The sequence below is a fragment of the Coregonus clupeaformis genome, chromosome 27 (genome assembly GCF_020615455.1).
Source record: "Coregonus clupeaformis isolate EN_2021a chromosome 27, ASM2061545v1, whole genome shotgun sequence".
NCBI lineage: Eukaryota > Metazoa > Chordata > Actinopteri > Salmoniformes > Salmonidae > Coregonus > Coregonus clupeaformis.
Window position 1 is genome coordinate 43,833,503 of NC_059218.1, and position 19,185 is coordinate 43,852,687.

The 19,185-nt window shown below is 46.5% G+C and overlaps 1 protein-coding gene across 1 annotated transcript in view; it reads left to right on the top strand.

Annotated features, from left to right (window-relative positions):
• Positions 1-19,185, top strand: part of LOC121542041 (stAR-related lipid transfer protein 13) — a 49,907-nt gene that overhangs the window by 20,342 nt on the left and 10,380 nt on the right. The window contains 3 exon segments of the mRNA XM_045208227.1: positions 791-872; positions 1,933-1,996; positions 2,714-3,013. Of these exon segments, the coding sequence (XP_045064162.1) occupies positions 791-872; positions 1,933-1,996; positions 2,714-3,013 (446 nt within the window).

The window sequence follows — 19,185 nt, forward strand, 5'->3', positions numbered from 1 at the left end:
CTCCTCTCCCCTATTTAGAACCCTATAGTCACTGTCCACTCCCTCTATCCCTCCTCTCCCCTATTTAGAACCCTATAGTCACTGTCCACTCCCTCTATCCCTCCTCTCCTCTGTTTAGTTCTCCTGTACCATAGAAGGTCTTTAATACAGGGTTAGGACCAGCACTGTGTTTCTGCCTACAGGACTGTGTGTTTCTGTGGCTTACTGTAGATTCACCCTCTCTCTCCACCACACACACAAACAGAAAAGCATGTTTGTATTTAACTCTGTATGTATATATGTGTGTTTGTGTGTGTGTGTTTTTGTGTGTGTGTGTGTGTGTGTGTGTGTGTATGTGTATGTGAGGGTGTGTATTTTTCCAAAGACACTCTGTCATTACCCCCAGATGAATCTCTTTTCAGTGTGCTAGCCTGCAGCATGTAGCTATGTCCCAAATGGCACCCTATTTCCTATATAGTTTACTACCTTTGACCAAGGCCCATATGGTGCCATTTGGGACACACCCATAAGTCTGTGAACACTAGCAGTCAGTGACTTCATTACCCTTCTCTCTCTGTCTCTCTCTCTCTCTCTCTCTCTGCTTCTCTCTCGCTCTCTCGCTCTCTGCTCTCTCGCTCTCTCTCGTCTCTCTCTCGCTCTCTCGCTCTCTCGCTTCTCTCTCTCTCCCTCTCTCGCCCCCCCCCCCCCCCCCCCCCCCCCCCCTCTCTCTCTCTCTCTCTCTCTCTCTCTCTCTCTCTCTCTCTCTCTCTCTCTCTCTCTCTCTCTCTCTCTCTCTCTCTCTCTCTCTCAGACTCCCAGTTTCCTATAGATATCTCGTCAGTGAAGAGGGACCATGACTTCTTGGACAGGGATTTGGTGGAACCACTGTGTCGGTAAGAGAACACAAACACACATGCACTGGGACATAAGATTCCATTCTGTAGACTACATTACTTAGAACTAACAACAGCAGGGGAGTAGTAGAGGACTATGTATCCATTGTTCTGCCCTCTGTCTCTAGATGGGGTTGGTGAAAGGTAACATACACTGTGTTATCTGGTGTATGGTGGAGTAGTCACGTAGCGTTAGCATACTATTAGTTCCAGAGCTAAGAATGCTAGAGAGCGGTCCGAGGACCATTTAGTTCAGCAGGAAGTTAAACACTAGCCTCTATTCAGGCTAACGCTATTCATAGAATGCTAACTGGATAGCTAATTGGCTGTTTGGGCTTAATGGCCCATGTCAAAAGTAGTGCACTATAAAATAGATAGGGTGCCAATTAGGGTGCCATTTAAGACACAGCATCAGAGTTCCTATTGGACAGTAGAGCTGATGGTATCAGCAGAACTGTATCTCTATGTGACATCAGAACTGTATCTCTCTGTGACATTAGAACTGTATCTCTCTGTGACATAACTATCCCTGTGACATCAGAACTGTATCTCTCTGTGACATAACTATCTCTGTGACATCAGAACTGTATCTCTCTGTGACATTAGAACTGTATCTCTCTGTGACATTAGAACTGTATCTCTCTGTGACATAACTATCTCTGTGACATCAGAACTGTATCTCTCTGTGACATTAGAACTGTATCTCTCTGTGACATTAGAACTGTATCTCTCTGTGACATAACTATCTCTGTGACATCAGAACTGTATCTCTCTGTGACATTAGAACTGTATCTCTCTGTGACATTAGAACTGTATCTCTCTGTGACATAACTATCTCTGTGACATCAGAACTGTATCTCTCTGTGACATTAGAACTGTATCTCTCTGTGACATTAGAACTGTATCTCTCTGTGACATTAGAACTGTATCTCTCTGTGACATTAGAACTGTATCTCTCTGTGACATAACTATGTCTGTGACATAAGAACTGTATCTCTCTGTGACATTAGAACTGTATCTCTCTGTGACATTAGAACTGTATCTCTCTCGGTTGTTTCAGACGTCTTAACACCCTGAACAAGTGTTGCTCCATGAAACTAGACATCAGCCACCCCAGGAAGAAAGTCAGTAATCTCTCCATCTTTCTTCTCTTTTATTATCTCCAAACCGACATGAATGTCTGGGTAAAAGAGGAAATCTGAATGAATGTCTGGGTAAAAGAGGAAATCTGAATGAATGTCTGGGTAAAAGAGGAAATCTGAATGAATGTCTGGGTAAAAGAGGACATCTGCATGAATGTCTGGGTAAAAGAGGAAATCTGAATGAATGTCTGGGTAAAAGAGGAAATCTGAATGAATGTCTGGGTAAAAGAGGAAATCTGAATGAATGTCTGGGTAAAAGAGGAAATCTGAATGAATGTCTGGGTAAAAGAGGACATTTGAATGAATGTCTGGGTAAAAGAGGAAATCTGTTAACAGTTGTGTATGTCTTTTTGTGACCGAAGCATTGATACGAATGAATCAGTGAAAAAATGCAAAATGCTGCAGACTTTCACATTTCAGAGGCCTGTACTGTGCATGGTTCACATTCAGAAAAACGAAATCAGTGCTGCCACCTTGTGGTAAATTATGGATATAGCACCATTCAATAAGCACAACCAATGATTTTGATCGCACAGAACTGACTTTGACGATAACAGGCCCATGTTTAAACTCCAGCTATTAAGTGTTTTATGTGACTGACCCTGGTCTGTTAGGACAGTAGATTTCTATTGATGGAATGTGTCTTGCAGTAGGACAGACCACTATACTATACTACACTCTCTCTCTCCCTCTCTCCAGACTGATGATTCAGACGAGGACGACCCGCTGGCCATCAGTAAGAGATGGACCTTTGAATGGAACAGCCGGCGCTGGTCCCGCCTCCAGGACATGCACTTCCTGCTGGGCTCGCCCAATGAGAGCAGCCCTGAGGGGTGCCAGGGGGAGGGGCTGCTGAGGAGCACGGTGAGCAGCGAGAGTGTCCTGACGGACTTGAGCGAACCAGAGATCACAGATATATCCTCTCTGCACAGTGAAGACTCTCTGGGAGCCATGCTGCCTGACTCTGTCTCTATGGCCTCGCTGGCAGGGCCCTACCAGGTTAGTCTGTCTTTATGTCTGCCTCCCAAATGACAGCCTATTCCCTATGTAGTGCACCACTTTTGAATGGAGCACATTGGGCCACTTGTTCCCTATGTAGTTGTGGTATATTAACGAGGCAAGGCGCAGCCATGCTTTTTAGCGTCAAGTTTAATAAGTGAGCTTAATGCACTTTGACCTGACCCCGGTACGGCAACCTGCACGTACCAAGACGGAGCTGCTCTTCCTCCCGGGGAAGTCTTGCCCGCTCCAAGACCTCTCCATCACGGTCGACAACTCCCGTCTGGTGTTCAACCTTCCCATGTTCTCTCATGTCACCCCGCTTTCCGTATACTCCACTGGCTTCCAGTCAAACCTCACGTCCACTACAAAACCATGGCACTGGCCTACGGAGCAGTGAGAGGAACTGCTATGATTCAAACCCTACATCCCAGCCCGAACACTCCGTTCTGCCACTTTTGGTCTCTTGGCTGTGATACGTGGTTGTCCCACCTAGCTATCTTAAGATGAATGCACTAACTGTACGTGGCTCTGGATAAGAGCGTCTGCTAAATGGCTAACGTAAATGTAAATAAATGGTAATTGTAATAATGCATGTAGTTGTTTAGGTCAATACACTACACTACACTACATCATCCACCTTTTAGAGATAATACACTACATCATCCACCTTTTAGAGATAATACACTACCATCATCCACCTTTTAGAGATAATACACTACATCATCCACCTTTTAGAGATAATACACTACATCATCCACCTTTTTAGAGATAATACACTACATCATCCACCTTTTAGAGATAATACACTACATCATCCACCTTTTAGAGATAATACACTACCATCATCCACCTTTTAGAGATAATACACTACATCATCCACCTTTTAGAGATAATACACTACATCATCCACCTTTTAGAGATAATACACTACATCATCCACCTTTTAGAGATAATACACTACATCATCCACCTTTTTAGAGATAATACACTACCATCATCCACCTTTTAGAGATAATACACTACATCATCCACCTTTTAGAGATAATACACTACATCATCCACCTTTTAGAGATAATACACTACATCATCCACCTTTTAGAGATAATACACTACATCATCCACCTTTTAGAGATAATACACTACATCATCCACCTTTTAGAGATAATACACTACATCATCCACCTTTTAGAGATAATACACTACCATCATCCACCTTTTAGAGATAATACACTACATCATCCACCTTTTAGAGATAATACACTACATCATCCACCTTTTAGAGATAATACACTACCATCATCCACCTTTTAGAGATAATACACTACATCATCCACCTTTTAGAGATAATACACTACCATCATCCACCTTTTAGAGATAATACACTACATCATCCACCTTTTAGAGATAATACACTACCATCATCCACCTTTTAGAGATAATACACTACATCATCCACCTTTTAGAGATAATACACTACATCATCCACCTTTTAGAGATAATACACTACATCATCCACCTTTTAGAGATAATACACTACCATCATCCACCTTTTAGAGATAATACACTACATCATCCACCTTTTAGAGATAATACACTACATCATCCACCTTTTAGCGATAATACACTACCATCATCCACCTTTTAGAGATAATACACTACATCATCCACCTTTTAGAGATAATACACTACATCATCCACCTTTTAGAGATAATACACTACATCATCCACCTTTTAGAGATAATACACTACCATCATCCACCTTTTAGAGATAATACACTACATCATCCACCTTTTAGAGATAATACACTACATCATCCACCTTTTAGAGATAATACACTACATCATCCACCTTTTAGAGATAATACACTACATCATCCACCTTTTAGAGATAATACACTACCATCATCCACCTTTTAGAGATAATACACTACATCATCCACCTTTTAGAGATAATACACTACATCATCCACCTTTTAGCGATAATACACTACCATCATCCACCTTTTAGAGATAATACACTACATCATCCACCTTTTTAGAGATAATACACTACATCATCCACCTTTTAGAGATAATACACTACATCATCCACCTTTTAGAGATAATACACTACATCATCCACCTTTTAGAGATAATACACTACCATCATCCACCTTTTAGAGATAATACACTACATCATCCACCTTTTAGAGATAATACACTACATCATCCACCTTTTAGAGATAATACACTACCATCATCCACCTTTTAGAGATAATACACTACATCATCCACCTTTTAGAGATAATACACTACATCATCCACCTTTTAGAGATAATACACTACATCATCCACCTTTTAGAGATAATACACTACCATCATCCACCTTTTAGTCTGAGATACAGTACTGAATGATTCCCACTAAATGCTTATACTTTAAACAACTAAAAGATAATTTCTCTTTTAAACCTGTTAACATTTCAATGTGTCATATAAAAAATGAACAGTTTGGCATCATATGTGTCTTTTTCACATCACAACAGTTCTTTGTCTCTTCAAGCTTCAAGTTTTTATTGTCACGTGGACAAGTACAGTGAAATGTCTTTATTTTCCCAACAATGCAGTAATCATATATATATATATATATATATAAAATACTGTATAGTACTATAAAATAAAAGAGAGTAAAGTGTGTATAAAAGTCTGTAATGGCTGTAATGGTCTGAATACCCTGTGAGAGCGATGCGGACTGTGTATGTCTTCGTTTGAATGTTCTTGTCTCACCTGTTGAGTGTCATTGTACCCCAGTGTTTTCTCACACATCGAGCCCTGATCATCAGCCATGTCAGTACGATACTGGACATGTCTGTTGTGTGACAAACCCAAGCTTTTTCATGTCATTTTTTAATGTCTGAACGTAGCGCTCTGCCAGCCAGTCTGAACATACCTCTGCCAGCCGTCTGAACATACCTCTCTGCCAGCCAGTCTGAACATACCTCTCTGCCAGCCGTCTGAACATACCTCTCTGCCAGCCATCTGAACATACCTCTCTGCCAGCCAGTCTGAACATACCTCTCTGCCAGCCAGTCTGAACATACCTCTCTGCCAGCCAGTCTGAACATACCTCTCTGCCAGCCAGTTTGAACATACCTCTCTGCCAGCCAGTTTGAAGCTGGGTGTCCAGGCGTGGTGGTGGAGTGCATGATTCCGTTCTGCCTCACGAATGTCTGGAATTCGTTTGACATTGTCCGTTATGATTTGCTCAGGCAATCCGAATGATGAGAACAACCTTCTCAGTCTGGTGATGGTAGCATGTGAAGTGATTTGTGACATTCTGAACACTTCTAAACATTCAGAGTGTGTGTCAACCACTATCATCCACATGTTGTTTTGAAATGGGCCTGCAGAGTCTGTGTAAACCTTTCCAACACTCACCAGGGAACTCTCAGTGTCAGAACGCTGCGTGTGGATGTGGTGCAGGGAATCAAGCGCAGGAACAAGGGTGTTCGTCAACAGACTTTAGTAATCCAAAAACAGGTGCATTGCCAACCCAACCGGGAGACAAGAACAAATTACGCACACAAACAACAGTGCGCAAAAACAAGAAAAGGCGCACGCAGTGCGGACTCTCGATACTAACAACACGAGAGAGGAAACTCCTCAATAGCAACAGCTGACAATAATAATCACACATAACACCTGACCCAACACACGATAACTAAATAGGAAACAAAATCAAACACTAACAAGGGACAGGTGTACAAACAGACAAAACCAAACAAACATGAAACATCGAACGGTGGTAGCTAGTACTCGGGGGACGACGACCGCCGAAGCCTGCCCGAACAAGGAGAAGGAGCAGCCTCGGCCGAAACCGTGACAGTACCCCCCCTGACGCGCGGCTCCAGCCGTGCGCCGATCCCGGCCTCGGGACGACCAGGACGACGCGAGCAGGGCGCGTAGGATGACCCCGGTGGAACTCGGTCAGCAGGGACAGGTCTAATATGTCCCTCCTCGGCACTCAGCACCGCTCCTCCGGGCCGTACCCTCCCACTCCACGAGATATTGGAGACCCCCATCCGGCGTCTCGAATCAAGGATGGACCTCACAGTGTACGCCGGAGCCCCCTCGATGTCCAACGGGGGCGGAGGAATCTCCTCTATCTCATAATCCTGGAGTGGACCAGCTACCACCGGCCTGAGGAGAGACACATGGAACGAGGGGTTAATATTCCTGTAATCAATAGGCAGTTCTAACCTGTAACACACCTCGTTCAACCTCCTCAGGACTTTGAATGGCCCCACAAACCGCCGACCCAGCTTCCGGCAGGGCAGGCGGAGGGGCAGGTTTCTGGTCGAGAGCCAGACTCGATCTCCAGGTGCGTATACAGGCCCCTCACTGCGGTGGAGATCGGGCGCTCGTCTTATGCCGACGGATGGCCCGCTGCAGATGGACGTGGGCAGCGTTCCATGTCTCCTCCGAGCGCCGCACCCCACTCATCCACCGCAGGGGCCTCGATCTGGCTCTCGTGCCAAGGTGCCAGAACCGGCTGGTACCTAACACACACTGGAAAGGGGTTAGTTGGGTGGAGGAGTGGCGGAGAGAGTTCTGCGCCATCTCGGCCCACGGAACGTATCTCGCCCACTCCTCCGGCCGGCCATGGCAATAAGACCTCAGAAACCTACCCACATCCTGGTTGACACGTTCAACCTGCCCATTACTCTCCGGGTGGTAACCCAAGGTAAGGCTCACCGAAACCCCCAACCGTTCCATAAAGGCTCTCCACACTCTGGAGGTGAACTGGGGGCCTCGATCAGACACTATATCCTCGGGTACCCCGTAATGCCGGAAGACATGGGTAAACAGAGCCTCAGCGGTCTGTAGGGCAGTAGGGAGACCCGGCATGGGAAGGAGACGACAGGCCTTCGAGAACCGATCCACAACGACCAGGATGGTAGTATTCCCCTGTGAGGGGGAAGGTCTGTAACAAAGTCCACCGAGAGGTGGGACCAGGGTCGTTGTGGAACGGGCAGGGGTTGTAGCTACCCCTGGGCAAATGTCTGGGCGCCTTACACTGTGCACACACCGAACAGGAGGAGACATAAACCCTCACATCCCTGGCTAACGTTGGCCACCAGTACTTAGTGCTAAGGCAGTGAACTGTCCGGCCGATACCTGGATGTCCAGAGGAGGGGGACGTATGAGCCCAATAAATGAGGCGATCGCGTACCTTCGAGCGGAACGCACGTCCCGACCCACTGGACACTGTGGAGGACTTGGGTCGGTGCGTAACGCCCGCTCGATCTCTGCATCGACCTCCCATACCACCGGTGCCACCAGACAAGACTTTGGTAGTATGGGAGTGGGCTCAACGGACCTCTCCTCCGTGTCATACCGCCGAGACAGGGCATCTGCCTTCCCGTTCTGGGACCCAGGGATGTAAGTGATTTTAAACACAAACCGGGCTAGAAACATAGTCCAGCGGGCCTGGCGAGGATTCAGTCTCCTAGCTGCCCGGATGTACTCCAGGTTACGGTGGTCCGTCAAAATGAGGAAAGGGTGTTGAGCCCCCTCAAGCCAATGCCTCCACACCTTTAGGGCCTGTACCACGGCTAACAGCTCCCTGTCCCCTACGTCATAATTCCGCTCCGCCGGACTGAGATCTTAGAATAAAAAGCACAGGGGCGGAGCTTAGGTGGTGTGCCAGACCGTTGTGAGAGGACGGCCCCAATACCGGCCTCGGACGCGTCTACCTCTACCTGGAATGGTAGCGGGATCCGGATGCGCCAACACCGGCGCCGAGGTAAACAGGTCCTTCAGTCTCCCAAAAGCCCTGTCCGCCTCAGCTGACCACCGCAAGCGCACCGGACCCCCCTTCAACAGAGACGTTATGGGAGCTGCCACCTGTCCAAAACCCCGGATAAACCTCCGGTAATAATTCGCAAAACCCAAGAACTGTTGCACCTCTTTCACAGTGGTTGGGGTTTGCCAATTACGCACAGCTGACACCCGGTCAACCTCCATCTTCACCCCTGACGCAGACAACTGATAACCCAAAAAGGAGACCGACTTCTGAAAGAACAGGCATTTCTCTGCCTTGACATATAGGTCATGCTCCAACAGTCTCCTCAACACTCGGCGCACCAGGGCTACATGCTCAGCTCGGGTAGAACTGTACACCAGAATATCGTCTATGTACACGACTACTCCCTGCCCCTGCATGTCCCGGAAAATCTCATCTACAAAGGATTGGAAGACTGAGGGAGCATTCATTAACCCATATGGCATGACGAGATACTCGTAATGACCGGAGGTCGTGCTAAATGCTGTCTTCCATTCATCGCCCTCTCTAATGCGCACCAAGTTATATGCGCTCCTGAGATCCAATTTTGTGAAGAACTGAGCACCGTGTAATGACTCCGTCATAGTCGCAATCAGAGGAAGTGGATAACTGTACTTCACCGTAATCTGATTGAGACCGCGGTAATCAATACACGGGCGCAAACCTCCATCTTTTTCCTTCACAAAAAAGAAGCTTGAGGAAGCGGGTGAAGTGGAGGCTCGTATGTATCCCTGTCTCAGAGACTCGGCGATGTAAGTTTCCATCGCTTTCCTCTCCTCTTGAGACAAGGGATACACATGGCTCACGGGAGTGCTGCTCCTAACTGGAGATCTATCGCACAATCCCCCTGTCTATGAGGCGGCAGCTGCGTCGCCCTTGTCTTACTAAACACCAGTGTCAAATCCTCATACTCGGGGGAATATGCAGTGCGGGCATTTGATTTGGACTCTCCACCGAGGTCGCCCCTATGGAAACACCCAGACATAGCCCCTCACACTGAACAGACCACCCTTTAAGAGCTTTCTCTCGCCACGAAATAGTAGGATCATGGGTAACCAACCAGGGAAGCCCCAGCACCACCGGATACGCAGGAGAGTCAATCAGATAGAGCTGAATCGTCTCCTCATGACCCCCTGCGTCTTCATCCTAAAAGGGCGCTGTGACCTCCCTAATCAACCCAGATCCTAACGGACGGCTATCTAGGGCATGTACAGGGAAAGGCTTATCAACGGGAAGGAGAGGAATCCCTAACTCTACACAGAACTGGCGATCTACAAAATTCCCAGCTGCGCCTGAATCTACTAGCGCCTTATGCTGGGAACGAGGTGCAACCTGTGGGAAACAAACAGGCAAGGTTATGTGAACGACAGAAAGCTCTGGGTAAGTAGGGCGCCTACTCACCTGGGAGGACTCCCCAATGCGTGGCCTGCCTTCACCTCCTCCGGGGGACCCTCCCCAACACCTAGCCGCGGTGTGCCCTCCACGGCCACAGTTGGTGCAGGGAACGGCCCCCCTCAGGTTCCTACTCCTCCGTTCTCTAGCGCCAGCACCTCCGAGCTCCATAGGGCTCGGCTCGGAGGTGCCGGAAGGTGGAATGGGCAACCCCCCACCCGGGGACGTCCCACGGGTGGCAAGCAGGGTGTCCAGCCGAATGGCCATGTCGACCAGTTGGTCGAACGACAACGTGGTATCCCTGCACGCCAACTCTCTCTGGACGTCCTCCCGGAGACTGCAGCGAAGTGGTCTATGAGGGCCCGCTCATTCCACCCTGCATCTGCCGCTAGAGTCCGGAACTCCAAAGCAAAATCCTGTGCGCTCCTCATCCCCTGTCGGAGGTAGAACAGACGCTCCCCCCGCCGCCTTCCCTTCTGGTGGATGGTCAAACACGGCACGGAAGCGGGCGGGAGAACTCCGCATAGGTAATAGTAGCGGCGTCTATTCTCCTCCATTCGGCGTTGGCCCACTCCAACGCCTTGCCGGTGAGACAGGAGATGAGGGCGGAGACGCTCTCGTGTCCCGAGGGCGCTGGGTGTACGGTGGCGAGGTAGCACTTGCAGCAAGAACCCTTGACACCCGGCAGCGGAGCCGTCGTACGCCCTCGGGAGTGAGAGCCGAATCCCGCTGGGTTCCGGAAGGGGAGACAGGAGGACTGACCGATGGGGATGGTCCGGTAGGGTGGGGCGTGGGTACCCCGCTGGTCTCCCATCGGTGGAGAGTGTTCATCACCCGATCCAGGGCGTGACCGATCTGGTTGATCCTGTCCTCCTGCCCACGAAGACGGTCCTCCATAATGTCCGTTGGCGCGGCTGCTCCTGCTGATTCCATAGTGTGATGTGTGATTCTGCCAGAACGCTGCGTGTGGATGTGGTGCAGGGAATCAAGCGCAGGAACAAGGGTGTTCGTCAACAGACTTTAGTAATCCAAAAACAGGTGCATTGCCAACCCAACCGGGAGGCAAGAACAAATTACGCACACAAACAACAGTGCGCAAAAAACAAGAAAAGGCGCACGCAGTCTGGACTCTCGATACTAACAACACGAGAGAGGAAACTCCTCAATAGCAACAGCTGACAATAATAATCACACATAACACCTGACCCAACACACGATAACTAAATAGGAAACAAAATCAAACACTAACAAGGGACAGGTGTACAAACAGACAAAACCAAACAAACATGAAACATCGAACGGTGGTAGCTAGTACTCCGGGGACGACGACCGCCGAAGCCTGCCGGAACAAGGAGAAGGAGCAGCCTCGGCCGAAACCGTGACACTCAGGATGCAACGGGACCTGTCGTGGTGTTTTTGTTCCACTCCAGTAAGATCTGCTCCACTATTTGCCAGTGCTTCTATTTTCACAATAACCTGATGTCCTGTGGGAATTTCCTTTAGCACTGGCTTTCTCTGTTTTGTTGGGAATATTACTCTATCACTCTAAAGACACACCCTTGTTCCACTGACGGCTCATTCCTCTGTGTGTAGAATGATTTCAAGTTTTCTTCAAGGTCAACCCTCCATGATGTATTTAAAGACTTTTGAGAGCTCGCCGTCCGTGCTCTGGCTGCTTGTGTAGCGTTCAGTTGTGCTTCCTGGAAGTGCTCTGTTAGCAGTGTGTGGACACTGCCTCGGCTTTGACATCACTGGTCTCAGGTAAGGGGAAGCGTGATAAACCATCAGCGTTGCTGTGGGGGTTCTGATTTACGATAAGCAATGTGGTATGTCACATGCTGACAAGATGATGGCCTACCGCTTGATGCATGCAATGACCAAACAAGGTAAGTAAGGGTTTGTTATCAGTCAATAGGTTTCCACATTTTGTGACTTTACAGCCTTATTCTAAAATTGATTAAATTGTTTTTTTCCCCCTCATCAATCTACACACAGTAACCAATAATGACAAAGTGGAAATAGTTTTTTAGAAATTTTTTGCAAAAGTATAAAAAATAAAAAGCAGAAATACCTTATTTACATAAGTATTCAGACCCCCTTTGCTATGAGACTCGAAATTGAGCTCAGGTGCATCCTGTTTCCATTGATCATCCTTGAAATGTTTCTACAACTTGATTGGAGTCCACCTGTGGTAAATTCAATTGATTGGACATGATTTGGAAAGGCACACACCTGTCTCACACAGTTGACCGTGCATGTCAGAGAAAAAACCAAGCCATGAGGTCGAAGGAATTGTCCGTAGAGCTCCAAGACAGGATTGTGTCGAGGCACAGATCTGGGGAAGGGTACCAAAGGTCCCCAAGAACACAGTGGCCTCCATCATTTTTAAATGGAAGAAGTTTGGAACCACCAAGACTCTTCCTAGAGCTGGCTGCCCGGCCAAACTGAGCAATCAGGGGAGAAGGGCCTTGGTCAGGGAGGTGACCAAGAACCCGATGGTCACTCTGGCAGAGCTCCAGAGTTCCTCTGTGGAGATGGGAGAACCTTCCAGAAGGAAAACCATCTCTGCAGCACTCCACCAATCAGGCCTTTATGGTAGAGTGGCCAGACGGAAGCCACTCCTCAGTAAAAGGCACCTGACAGCCCGCTTGGAGTTTGCCAAAAGGCACCTAAATTACTCTCAGACCATGAGAAACAAGATTCTCTGGTCTGATAAAACCAAGATTGAACTCTTTGACCTGAATGCAAAGCGTCACATCTGGAGGAAACCTGGCACCATCCCTACGGTGAAGCATGGTGGTGGCAGCATCATGCTGTGGGGATGTTTTTCAGCGGCAGGGACTGGGAGACTAGTCAGGATCGAGGGAAAGATGAACGGAGCAAAGTACAGTGAGATCCTTGATGAAAACCTGCTCCAGAGCGCTCAGACTGGGGCGTAGGTTCACCTTCCAACAGGACAATGACCCTAAGCAGCCAAGACAACGCAGGAGTGGCTTCGGGACAAGTCTCTGAATGTCCTTGAGTGGCCCAGCCAGAGCCCGGACTTGAACCCGATCTAACATCTCTGGAGAGATCTGAAAATAGCTGTGAGGCGACGCTCCACATTAAACCTTACAGAGCTTGAGAGGATCTGCAGAGAAGAATGGGAGAAACTCCCCAAATATTGGTGTGCCAAGATTGTAGCGTCATACCCAACAAGACTCAAGGCTGTAATTGCTGCCAAAGGTGCTTCAACAAAGTACTGAGTAAAGGGTCTGAATACTTATGTAAATGTGGTATTTCAGTTGATGTTTTTTTTTATACATTTGCAAAGATTTCTAAAAACCTGTTTTTGCTTTGTTATTATGGGGTATTGTGTGTAGATTGATGAGGGGGAAAAACGATTTAATCAACTTTAGAATAAGGCTGTAACGTAACAAAATGTGGAAAAAGTCAAGGGGTCTGAATACTTTCCGAATGCACTGTACCGTATTAGTCCCAAGGCTTCCTTTTCAATCTGTGAGTATTTTTCCTCGACTGGGAATAAAGTCCTGGATGCGTATGCAATGGGGCGTTGATCTCCATTGGACATGATGTGCTGGATGACGGGGTAGTTGAGTCCTAGTGGACTAAGACCTGATCACAGTTCTTTGCATTTGTTGAAGGCATCATGTTCCTGTTGTTTCCAACGCCAGGTCACTTGTTCTCTCAGCAACCTGTACAGTGGCTTTGCTGTGGCACAAAATGTCCATAGTAGTTAACAAGACCCAGAAAGGCTGTTCGCTCCTTAACGTTGGTAGGCGAAACTGCACCTGGATTACCTCAGCTCCTTCACGTTGGTAGGCGAAGCTGCACCTGGATTACCTCAGCTCCTTCACGTTGGTAGGCGAAGCTACACCTGGATTACCTCAGCTCCTTCACGTTGGTAGGTGAAACTGCACCTGGATTACCTCAGCTCCTTCACGTTGGTAGGCGAAGCTGCACCTGGATTACCTCAGCTCCTTCACGTTGGTAGGCGAAGCTACACCTGGATTACCTCAGCTCCTTCACGCTGGTAGGCGAAACTGCACCTGGATTACCTCAGCTCCTTCACGTTGGTAGGCGGAGGTGCCCCCTGGATTACCTCAGCTCCTTCACGTTGGTAGGCGAAACTGCACCTGGATTACCTCAGCTCCTTCACGTTGGTAGGCGGAGGTGCCCCCTGGATGGCTTTGATTTTCGCTGTGGATGGGTGAATTCCTATGCTATCCAGCACGTGACCTTGATACTCGATCCGTGTTTTCCCAAACTCACATTTGGACTTTTTCACTCTGAGCCCTGAAGACGTTGCAGGTTCCTCAGATGCTCATTTTCGTTCCGGCCTGTGATTAACAGATCATCCAAACAGACGACTACATCAAGATCCTTCAAAAGATGTTCCATAATCCTCTGAAATATAGAAGGGGCGGAGCTTACTCCGAAAGGTAACCTCGTGAACATAAAAAAGTCCCTGTGTGTTGATGGTGGGGTATTTCATCCAACAACACCTGCTGATAAGCTGTAGCCAGGTCGATATTTGAGAAATGTTTTCCTCCACTCGCCATGATCTCCTCTATACGCGGTAAATGATACATTTCAATGTTTGTTGCTTGATTCACTGTTCCTTTGTAATCTCCACACAAGCGTGTCCCGTTTCACAAATCAAATGTTATTTGTCACATGCTCTGAATACAACAGGTGTAGACCTTACCTTACCTTACTTAATGTATGCACTCACTAACTGTAAGTCGCTCTGGATAAGAGCGTCTGCTAAATGACTAAAATGTAAATGAAATGCTTACTTACAAGCCCTTAACCAACAATGCAGAGCTTTTTTATGAGAAAATATTTTTAGCTAAACATTTTTATAACAAATACAAAAAAAAAAAGAACAGTAACACAATAAATAACAATATAGGTTATATACAGGGGGTACCGGTACCGAATCAAGGTGCGGGGGTACAGGTTAGTCGAGGTAATTGAGGTAATATGTACGTAGGGGTAAAGTGTCTATGCATAAATAATAAACAGCGTAAAAAAGGGGGTCAATGTAAATAGTCCGGGTAGCCAAAGTTTGCAAGCCGGGTAGCCAATCCGATAGCCCGACGAGCGTCAGAGGGGTGTACATTTTACATTTACATTTTAGTCATTTAGCAGACGCTCTTATCCAGAGCAACTTACAGTTAGTGAGTGCATACATTTTTTTATAAAAAAAACTAAACAATTATACTGGCCCCCCGTGGGAATCGAACCCACAACCCTGGCGTTGCAAACGCCATGCTCTACCAACTGAGCTACATCCCTGCTGGCCATTCCCTCCCATACCCTGGACGACGCTGGGCCAATTGTGCACCGCCCCATGGGTGTAGTAGGATTCGATCTTAGTCCTGTATTAATGCTTAATGTTTAATGGTTTAAAGGGCGTAGCGGGATTTCTTATAAGCATCCGGATTAGAGTCCCGCTCCTTGAAAGCGGCAGCTCTACCCTTTAGCTCAGTGCGGATGTTGCCTGCTATCCTTGGCTTCTGGTTGGGATATGTACGTACGGTCACTGTGGGGACGACGTCGTCGATGCACTTATTGATGAAGCCGTTGACTGACGTGGTGTACTCCTCAATGCCATCGGATGAGTCCCGGAACATATTCCAGTCTGTGCTAGCAAAACAGTCCTGTAGCTTAACATGTAGCTTAGCCTCCGTGTCATCTGACCACTTCCGTATTGAGCGAGTCACTAGTACTTCCTGCTTGAGTTTTTGCTTGTAAGCAGGAATCCGGAGGATAGAATTATGGTCAGATTTTCCAAATGGAGGGCGAGGGAGAGCTTTGCATGCTGCTCTGTGTGTGGAATAAAGGTGGTCTAGAGTTTTTTTTCCTCTGGTGGCACGTGACATGCTTATAGAAATCGAGAGTTCCTTAATATTAGAGATCGCGCACCAGCTGTTGTTGACACACTACACACAGACCACCACCCCTCGTCTTACCAGCCAACTGTATATTATCCATGTCCTCGGTCAGCCACGACTCGGTGAAACATACGATATTACAGTTTTTTTAATGTCCCGTTGGAAGGATAGTCTCGAACGGTGCTCATCCAGTTTATTCTCCAGCGATTCGCCAGTTGGACGGATGGTATAGGCGGATTATCCACTCGCCGACTAATTCTCACTGAGCACCCAGATCTGCGGCCCCTGTATCGGCCTCTCCTTTTCATGCGATTGACGTGGATTTGGGCCTGGTCCGGGAGGAGCCGTAAATCTTTCACCTCCGATTCATTATCCTCTTAAGGATCGGACCCTTTTTTTTTCAATTTTCGCCTAAAATGACATACCCAAATCTAACTGCCTGTAGCTCAGGACCTGAAGCAAGAATATGCATATTCTTGATACCATTTGAAAGGAAACACTTTGAAGTTTGTGGACATGTGAAATAAATGTAGGAGAATATAACACATTCAATCTGGTAAAAGATAATACAAACAAAAAAACATGCGTTTTCTATTTATTTATTTGTTCCATCATCTTTGAAATGCAAGAAAAAGGCCACAATATAATATTGCAGTTTAGCCGCAATTTAGGTTTTGGCCACTAGATTGCAGCAGTGTGTGTGCAAAGTTTCAGATTGATCCAGTGAAGCATTGCAATACTGGACTATTTTGTATCAAGTCTGCCCAAATGTGCCGAATTGGTCAATTGAAACATTTTCAAGTACATAACTATAGAGAACATACAAAAATGATATGGTAATACAAAATGTACATTTACACACTCCCAGGAATGTCATACATGATGGATCATTAGCTTATACACTAACTTTCACACATCTAGATGGCCAGGCGGGGTGGGTGTGGAGCCAGAGACAGCAGGGATTCAAACTGTAAAACCCAGTTCCTACATTTGAATATAAAAATTGATTTTATCAAACAAAACTATGCTACATTCTATCTCTGGGACCCTTAGGATGACAAATCAGAGCAAGATTACTGAATGTAAGTACATTATTTACCTTCAGATGTGAATGTATCAAACCAGTTGCCGTGATACGTTTTTTGTTGTTGTGCACTCTCCTCAAACAATAGCGTGTTATTTTTTTCACTGTAATAGCTACTGTAAATTGGACAGTGCAGTTAGATTAACAAGAATTTAAGCTTTCTGCCCATATAAGACATGTCTATGTCCTGGAAAGTTTGCTGTTACTTACAACAGTCATGCTAATCACATTAGCGCACGTTAGCTCAACTGACACGTATACGGGACACCGATCCCATAGAGGTTTAAAAAAAAATGTATTTGTCCAGCTGTTACTACTAGTGCGGCCTACTCACTATGTTTCACTGGTGTGAGTATGTCGGCCTTCTCTAGTCTCTGTAGCTATTGTTGCTCTTTCATAGCAAATGGCATGGGGCGGTTCTTATAGAACATAGAAGGCACATCAGGTTTGACTAGGATAGTTGCTTTAATGACTTTTAAGTGTGCTAACTCATCCTGTAATGCTTTAGCATGCATCTCTAACACCTTCTGAATAGATTTAGCATTTTCAAGCGTTTCAGTTGTACTCACGTTTGATTGGTTTCCAGTTAAGGTTCAGATTTTGTAACCAGTTCCTTCCACATAAAGCTGATCCAGCTCCTTTAACAACTATGACTGGTAGATTCTCACTTTGATCCTCATAGCTCAATTTTGTCCAATTACGGCAATGTCCAGTTTAAGTCCTTAGTTTGACGTGTGTGCCCTCTAGTGGCAGTGGGAATGCACTCTCAAACAGTTCCTGTGAAAATGATGCTTACTGCAACCTCCAGTGTCAATTTCCGTATTTCTCCTCTTATCCACGGTAAACGTTGCTCTGAATGACAGCTTGTTATCATCAGTAGAGAAAGAGACAGTTCTGGTTCCTCAACATATTCAGCCACTCCTCAGTAAAAAGGCACCTGACCAACCTTTACTAAACTGTCGCCACTTAGTAGTATTTTTTTACCTTTCTGGCTGAGTTTGTGTCTTTGCTCGACATGCCTTTTTAACATGCCCCACTTTGCCATCTTTGTTATTTACCATCTTTGAAATGGCTCTTACCCTCCCTCTTTTGATCCTTCCCACAGATGTAAATTCAATGTATATTCATTTACATTTTAGTCATTTAGTAGACACTCTAATCCAGAGCGAGTGCATACGTTTTCATTTGTACTGGTCCCCCGTGGGAATCGAACCCACAACCCTGGCATTGCAAGCGCCATGCTCTATCAACTGAGCCATATTGGTTCAACGTAATTTTGTTAAAATGACGTGGAAACAACATTGATTCAATCAGCCTGTGCCCAGTGGGTTGTTGTCTTGCACTTTGACCTCTTGCTGCAGCTCCCTCATTGTCCATATTGTGCAGCTGTTTACAGTCCCTGTTTCCTCGCTCAGAGCGATCTCAAAAGCCCTCGCGAAACGTCTATCTATCTATCCTCCTTTGGCATGCTTCGTTCCGAATGCCGCTAACAAACCTGTCACGCAGGGAATTTGCCCCGAACTCACAATGCAACCGCACACTGTTCGAACCTATTGACTGTATCACCAGACTTTTGAATGCAGTGATTAAAACGAAACCTTTCAGCAATGGCTTTCGCTCCAAGTGTCCCTTTAGAATGTCATTAATCTCATCAAAAGTTTTATCCTTAGGTTTAACCAGATTTCGTAGTAGTCCATATGTTTTTGTACACTTAGCGATATGGCTGCATGCTTGTCTTCTTCGACGTAGTTAGCTTCGATGTATTGTTCCATGGGTTCAACTCAACGTCAGGTTTAAATTTGTTCATTTGTCCAAACTGGACCATACCGACAACCTTTTTGTCCCCGCCCCCCAAGTTTAGTCAATTTTTATAGCTCGCAGCCAATAACTACTGTGGCATGTTAACGAGGCAAGACGCAGCCATGCTCTTTAGCATCAAGTTTAATAACAGAATGAATTGACATGTACAGAA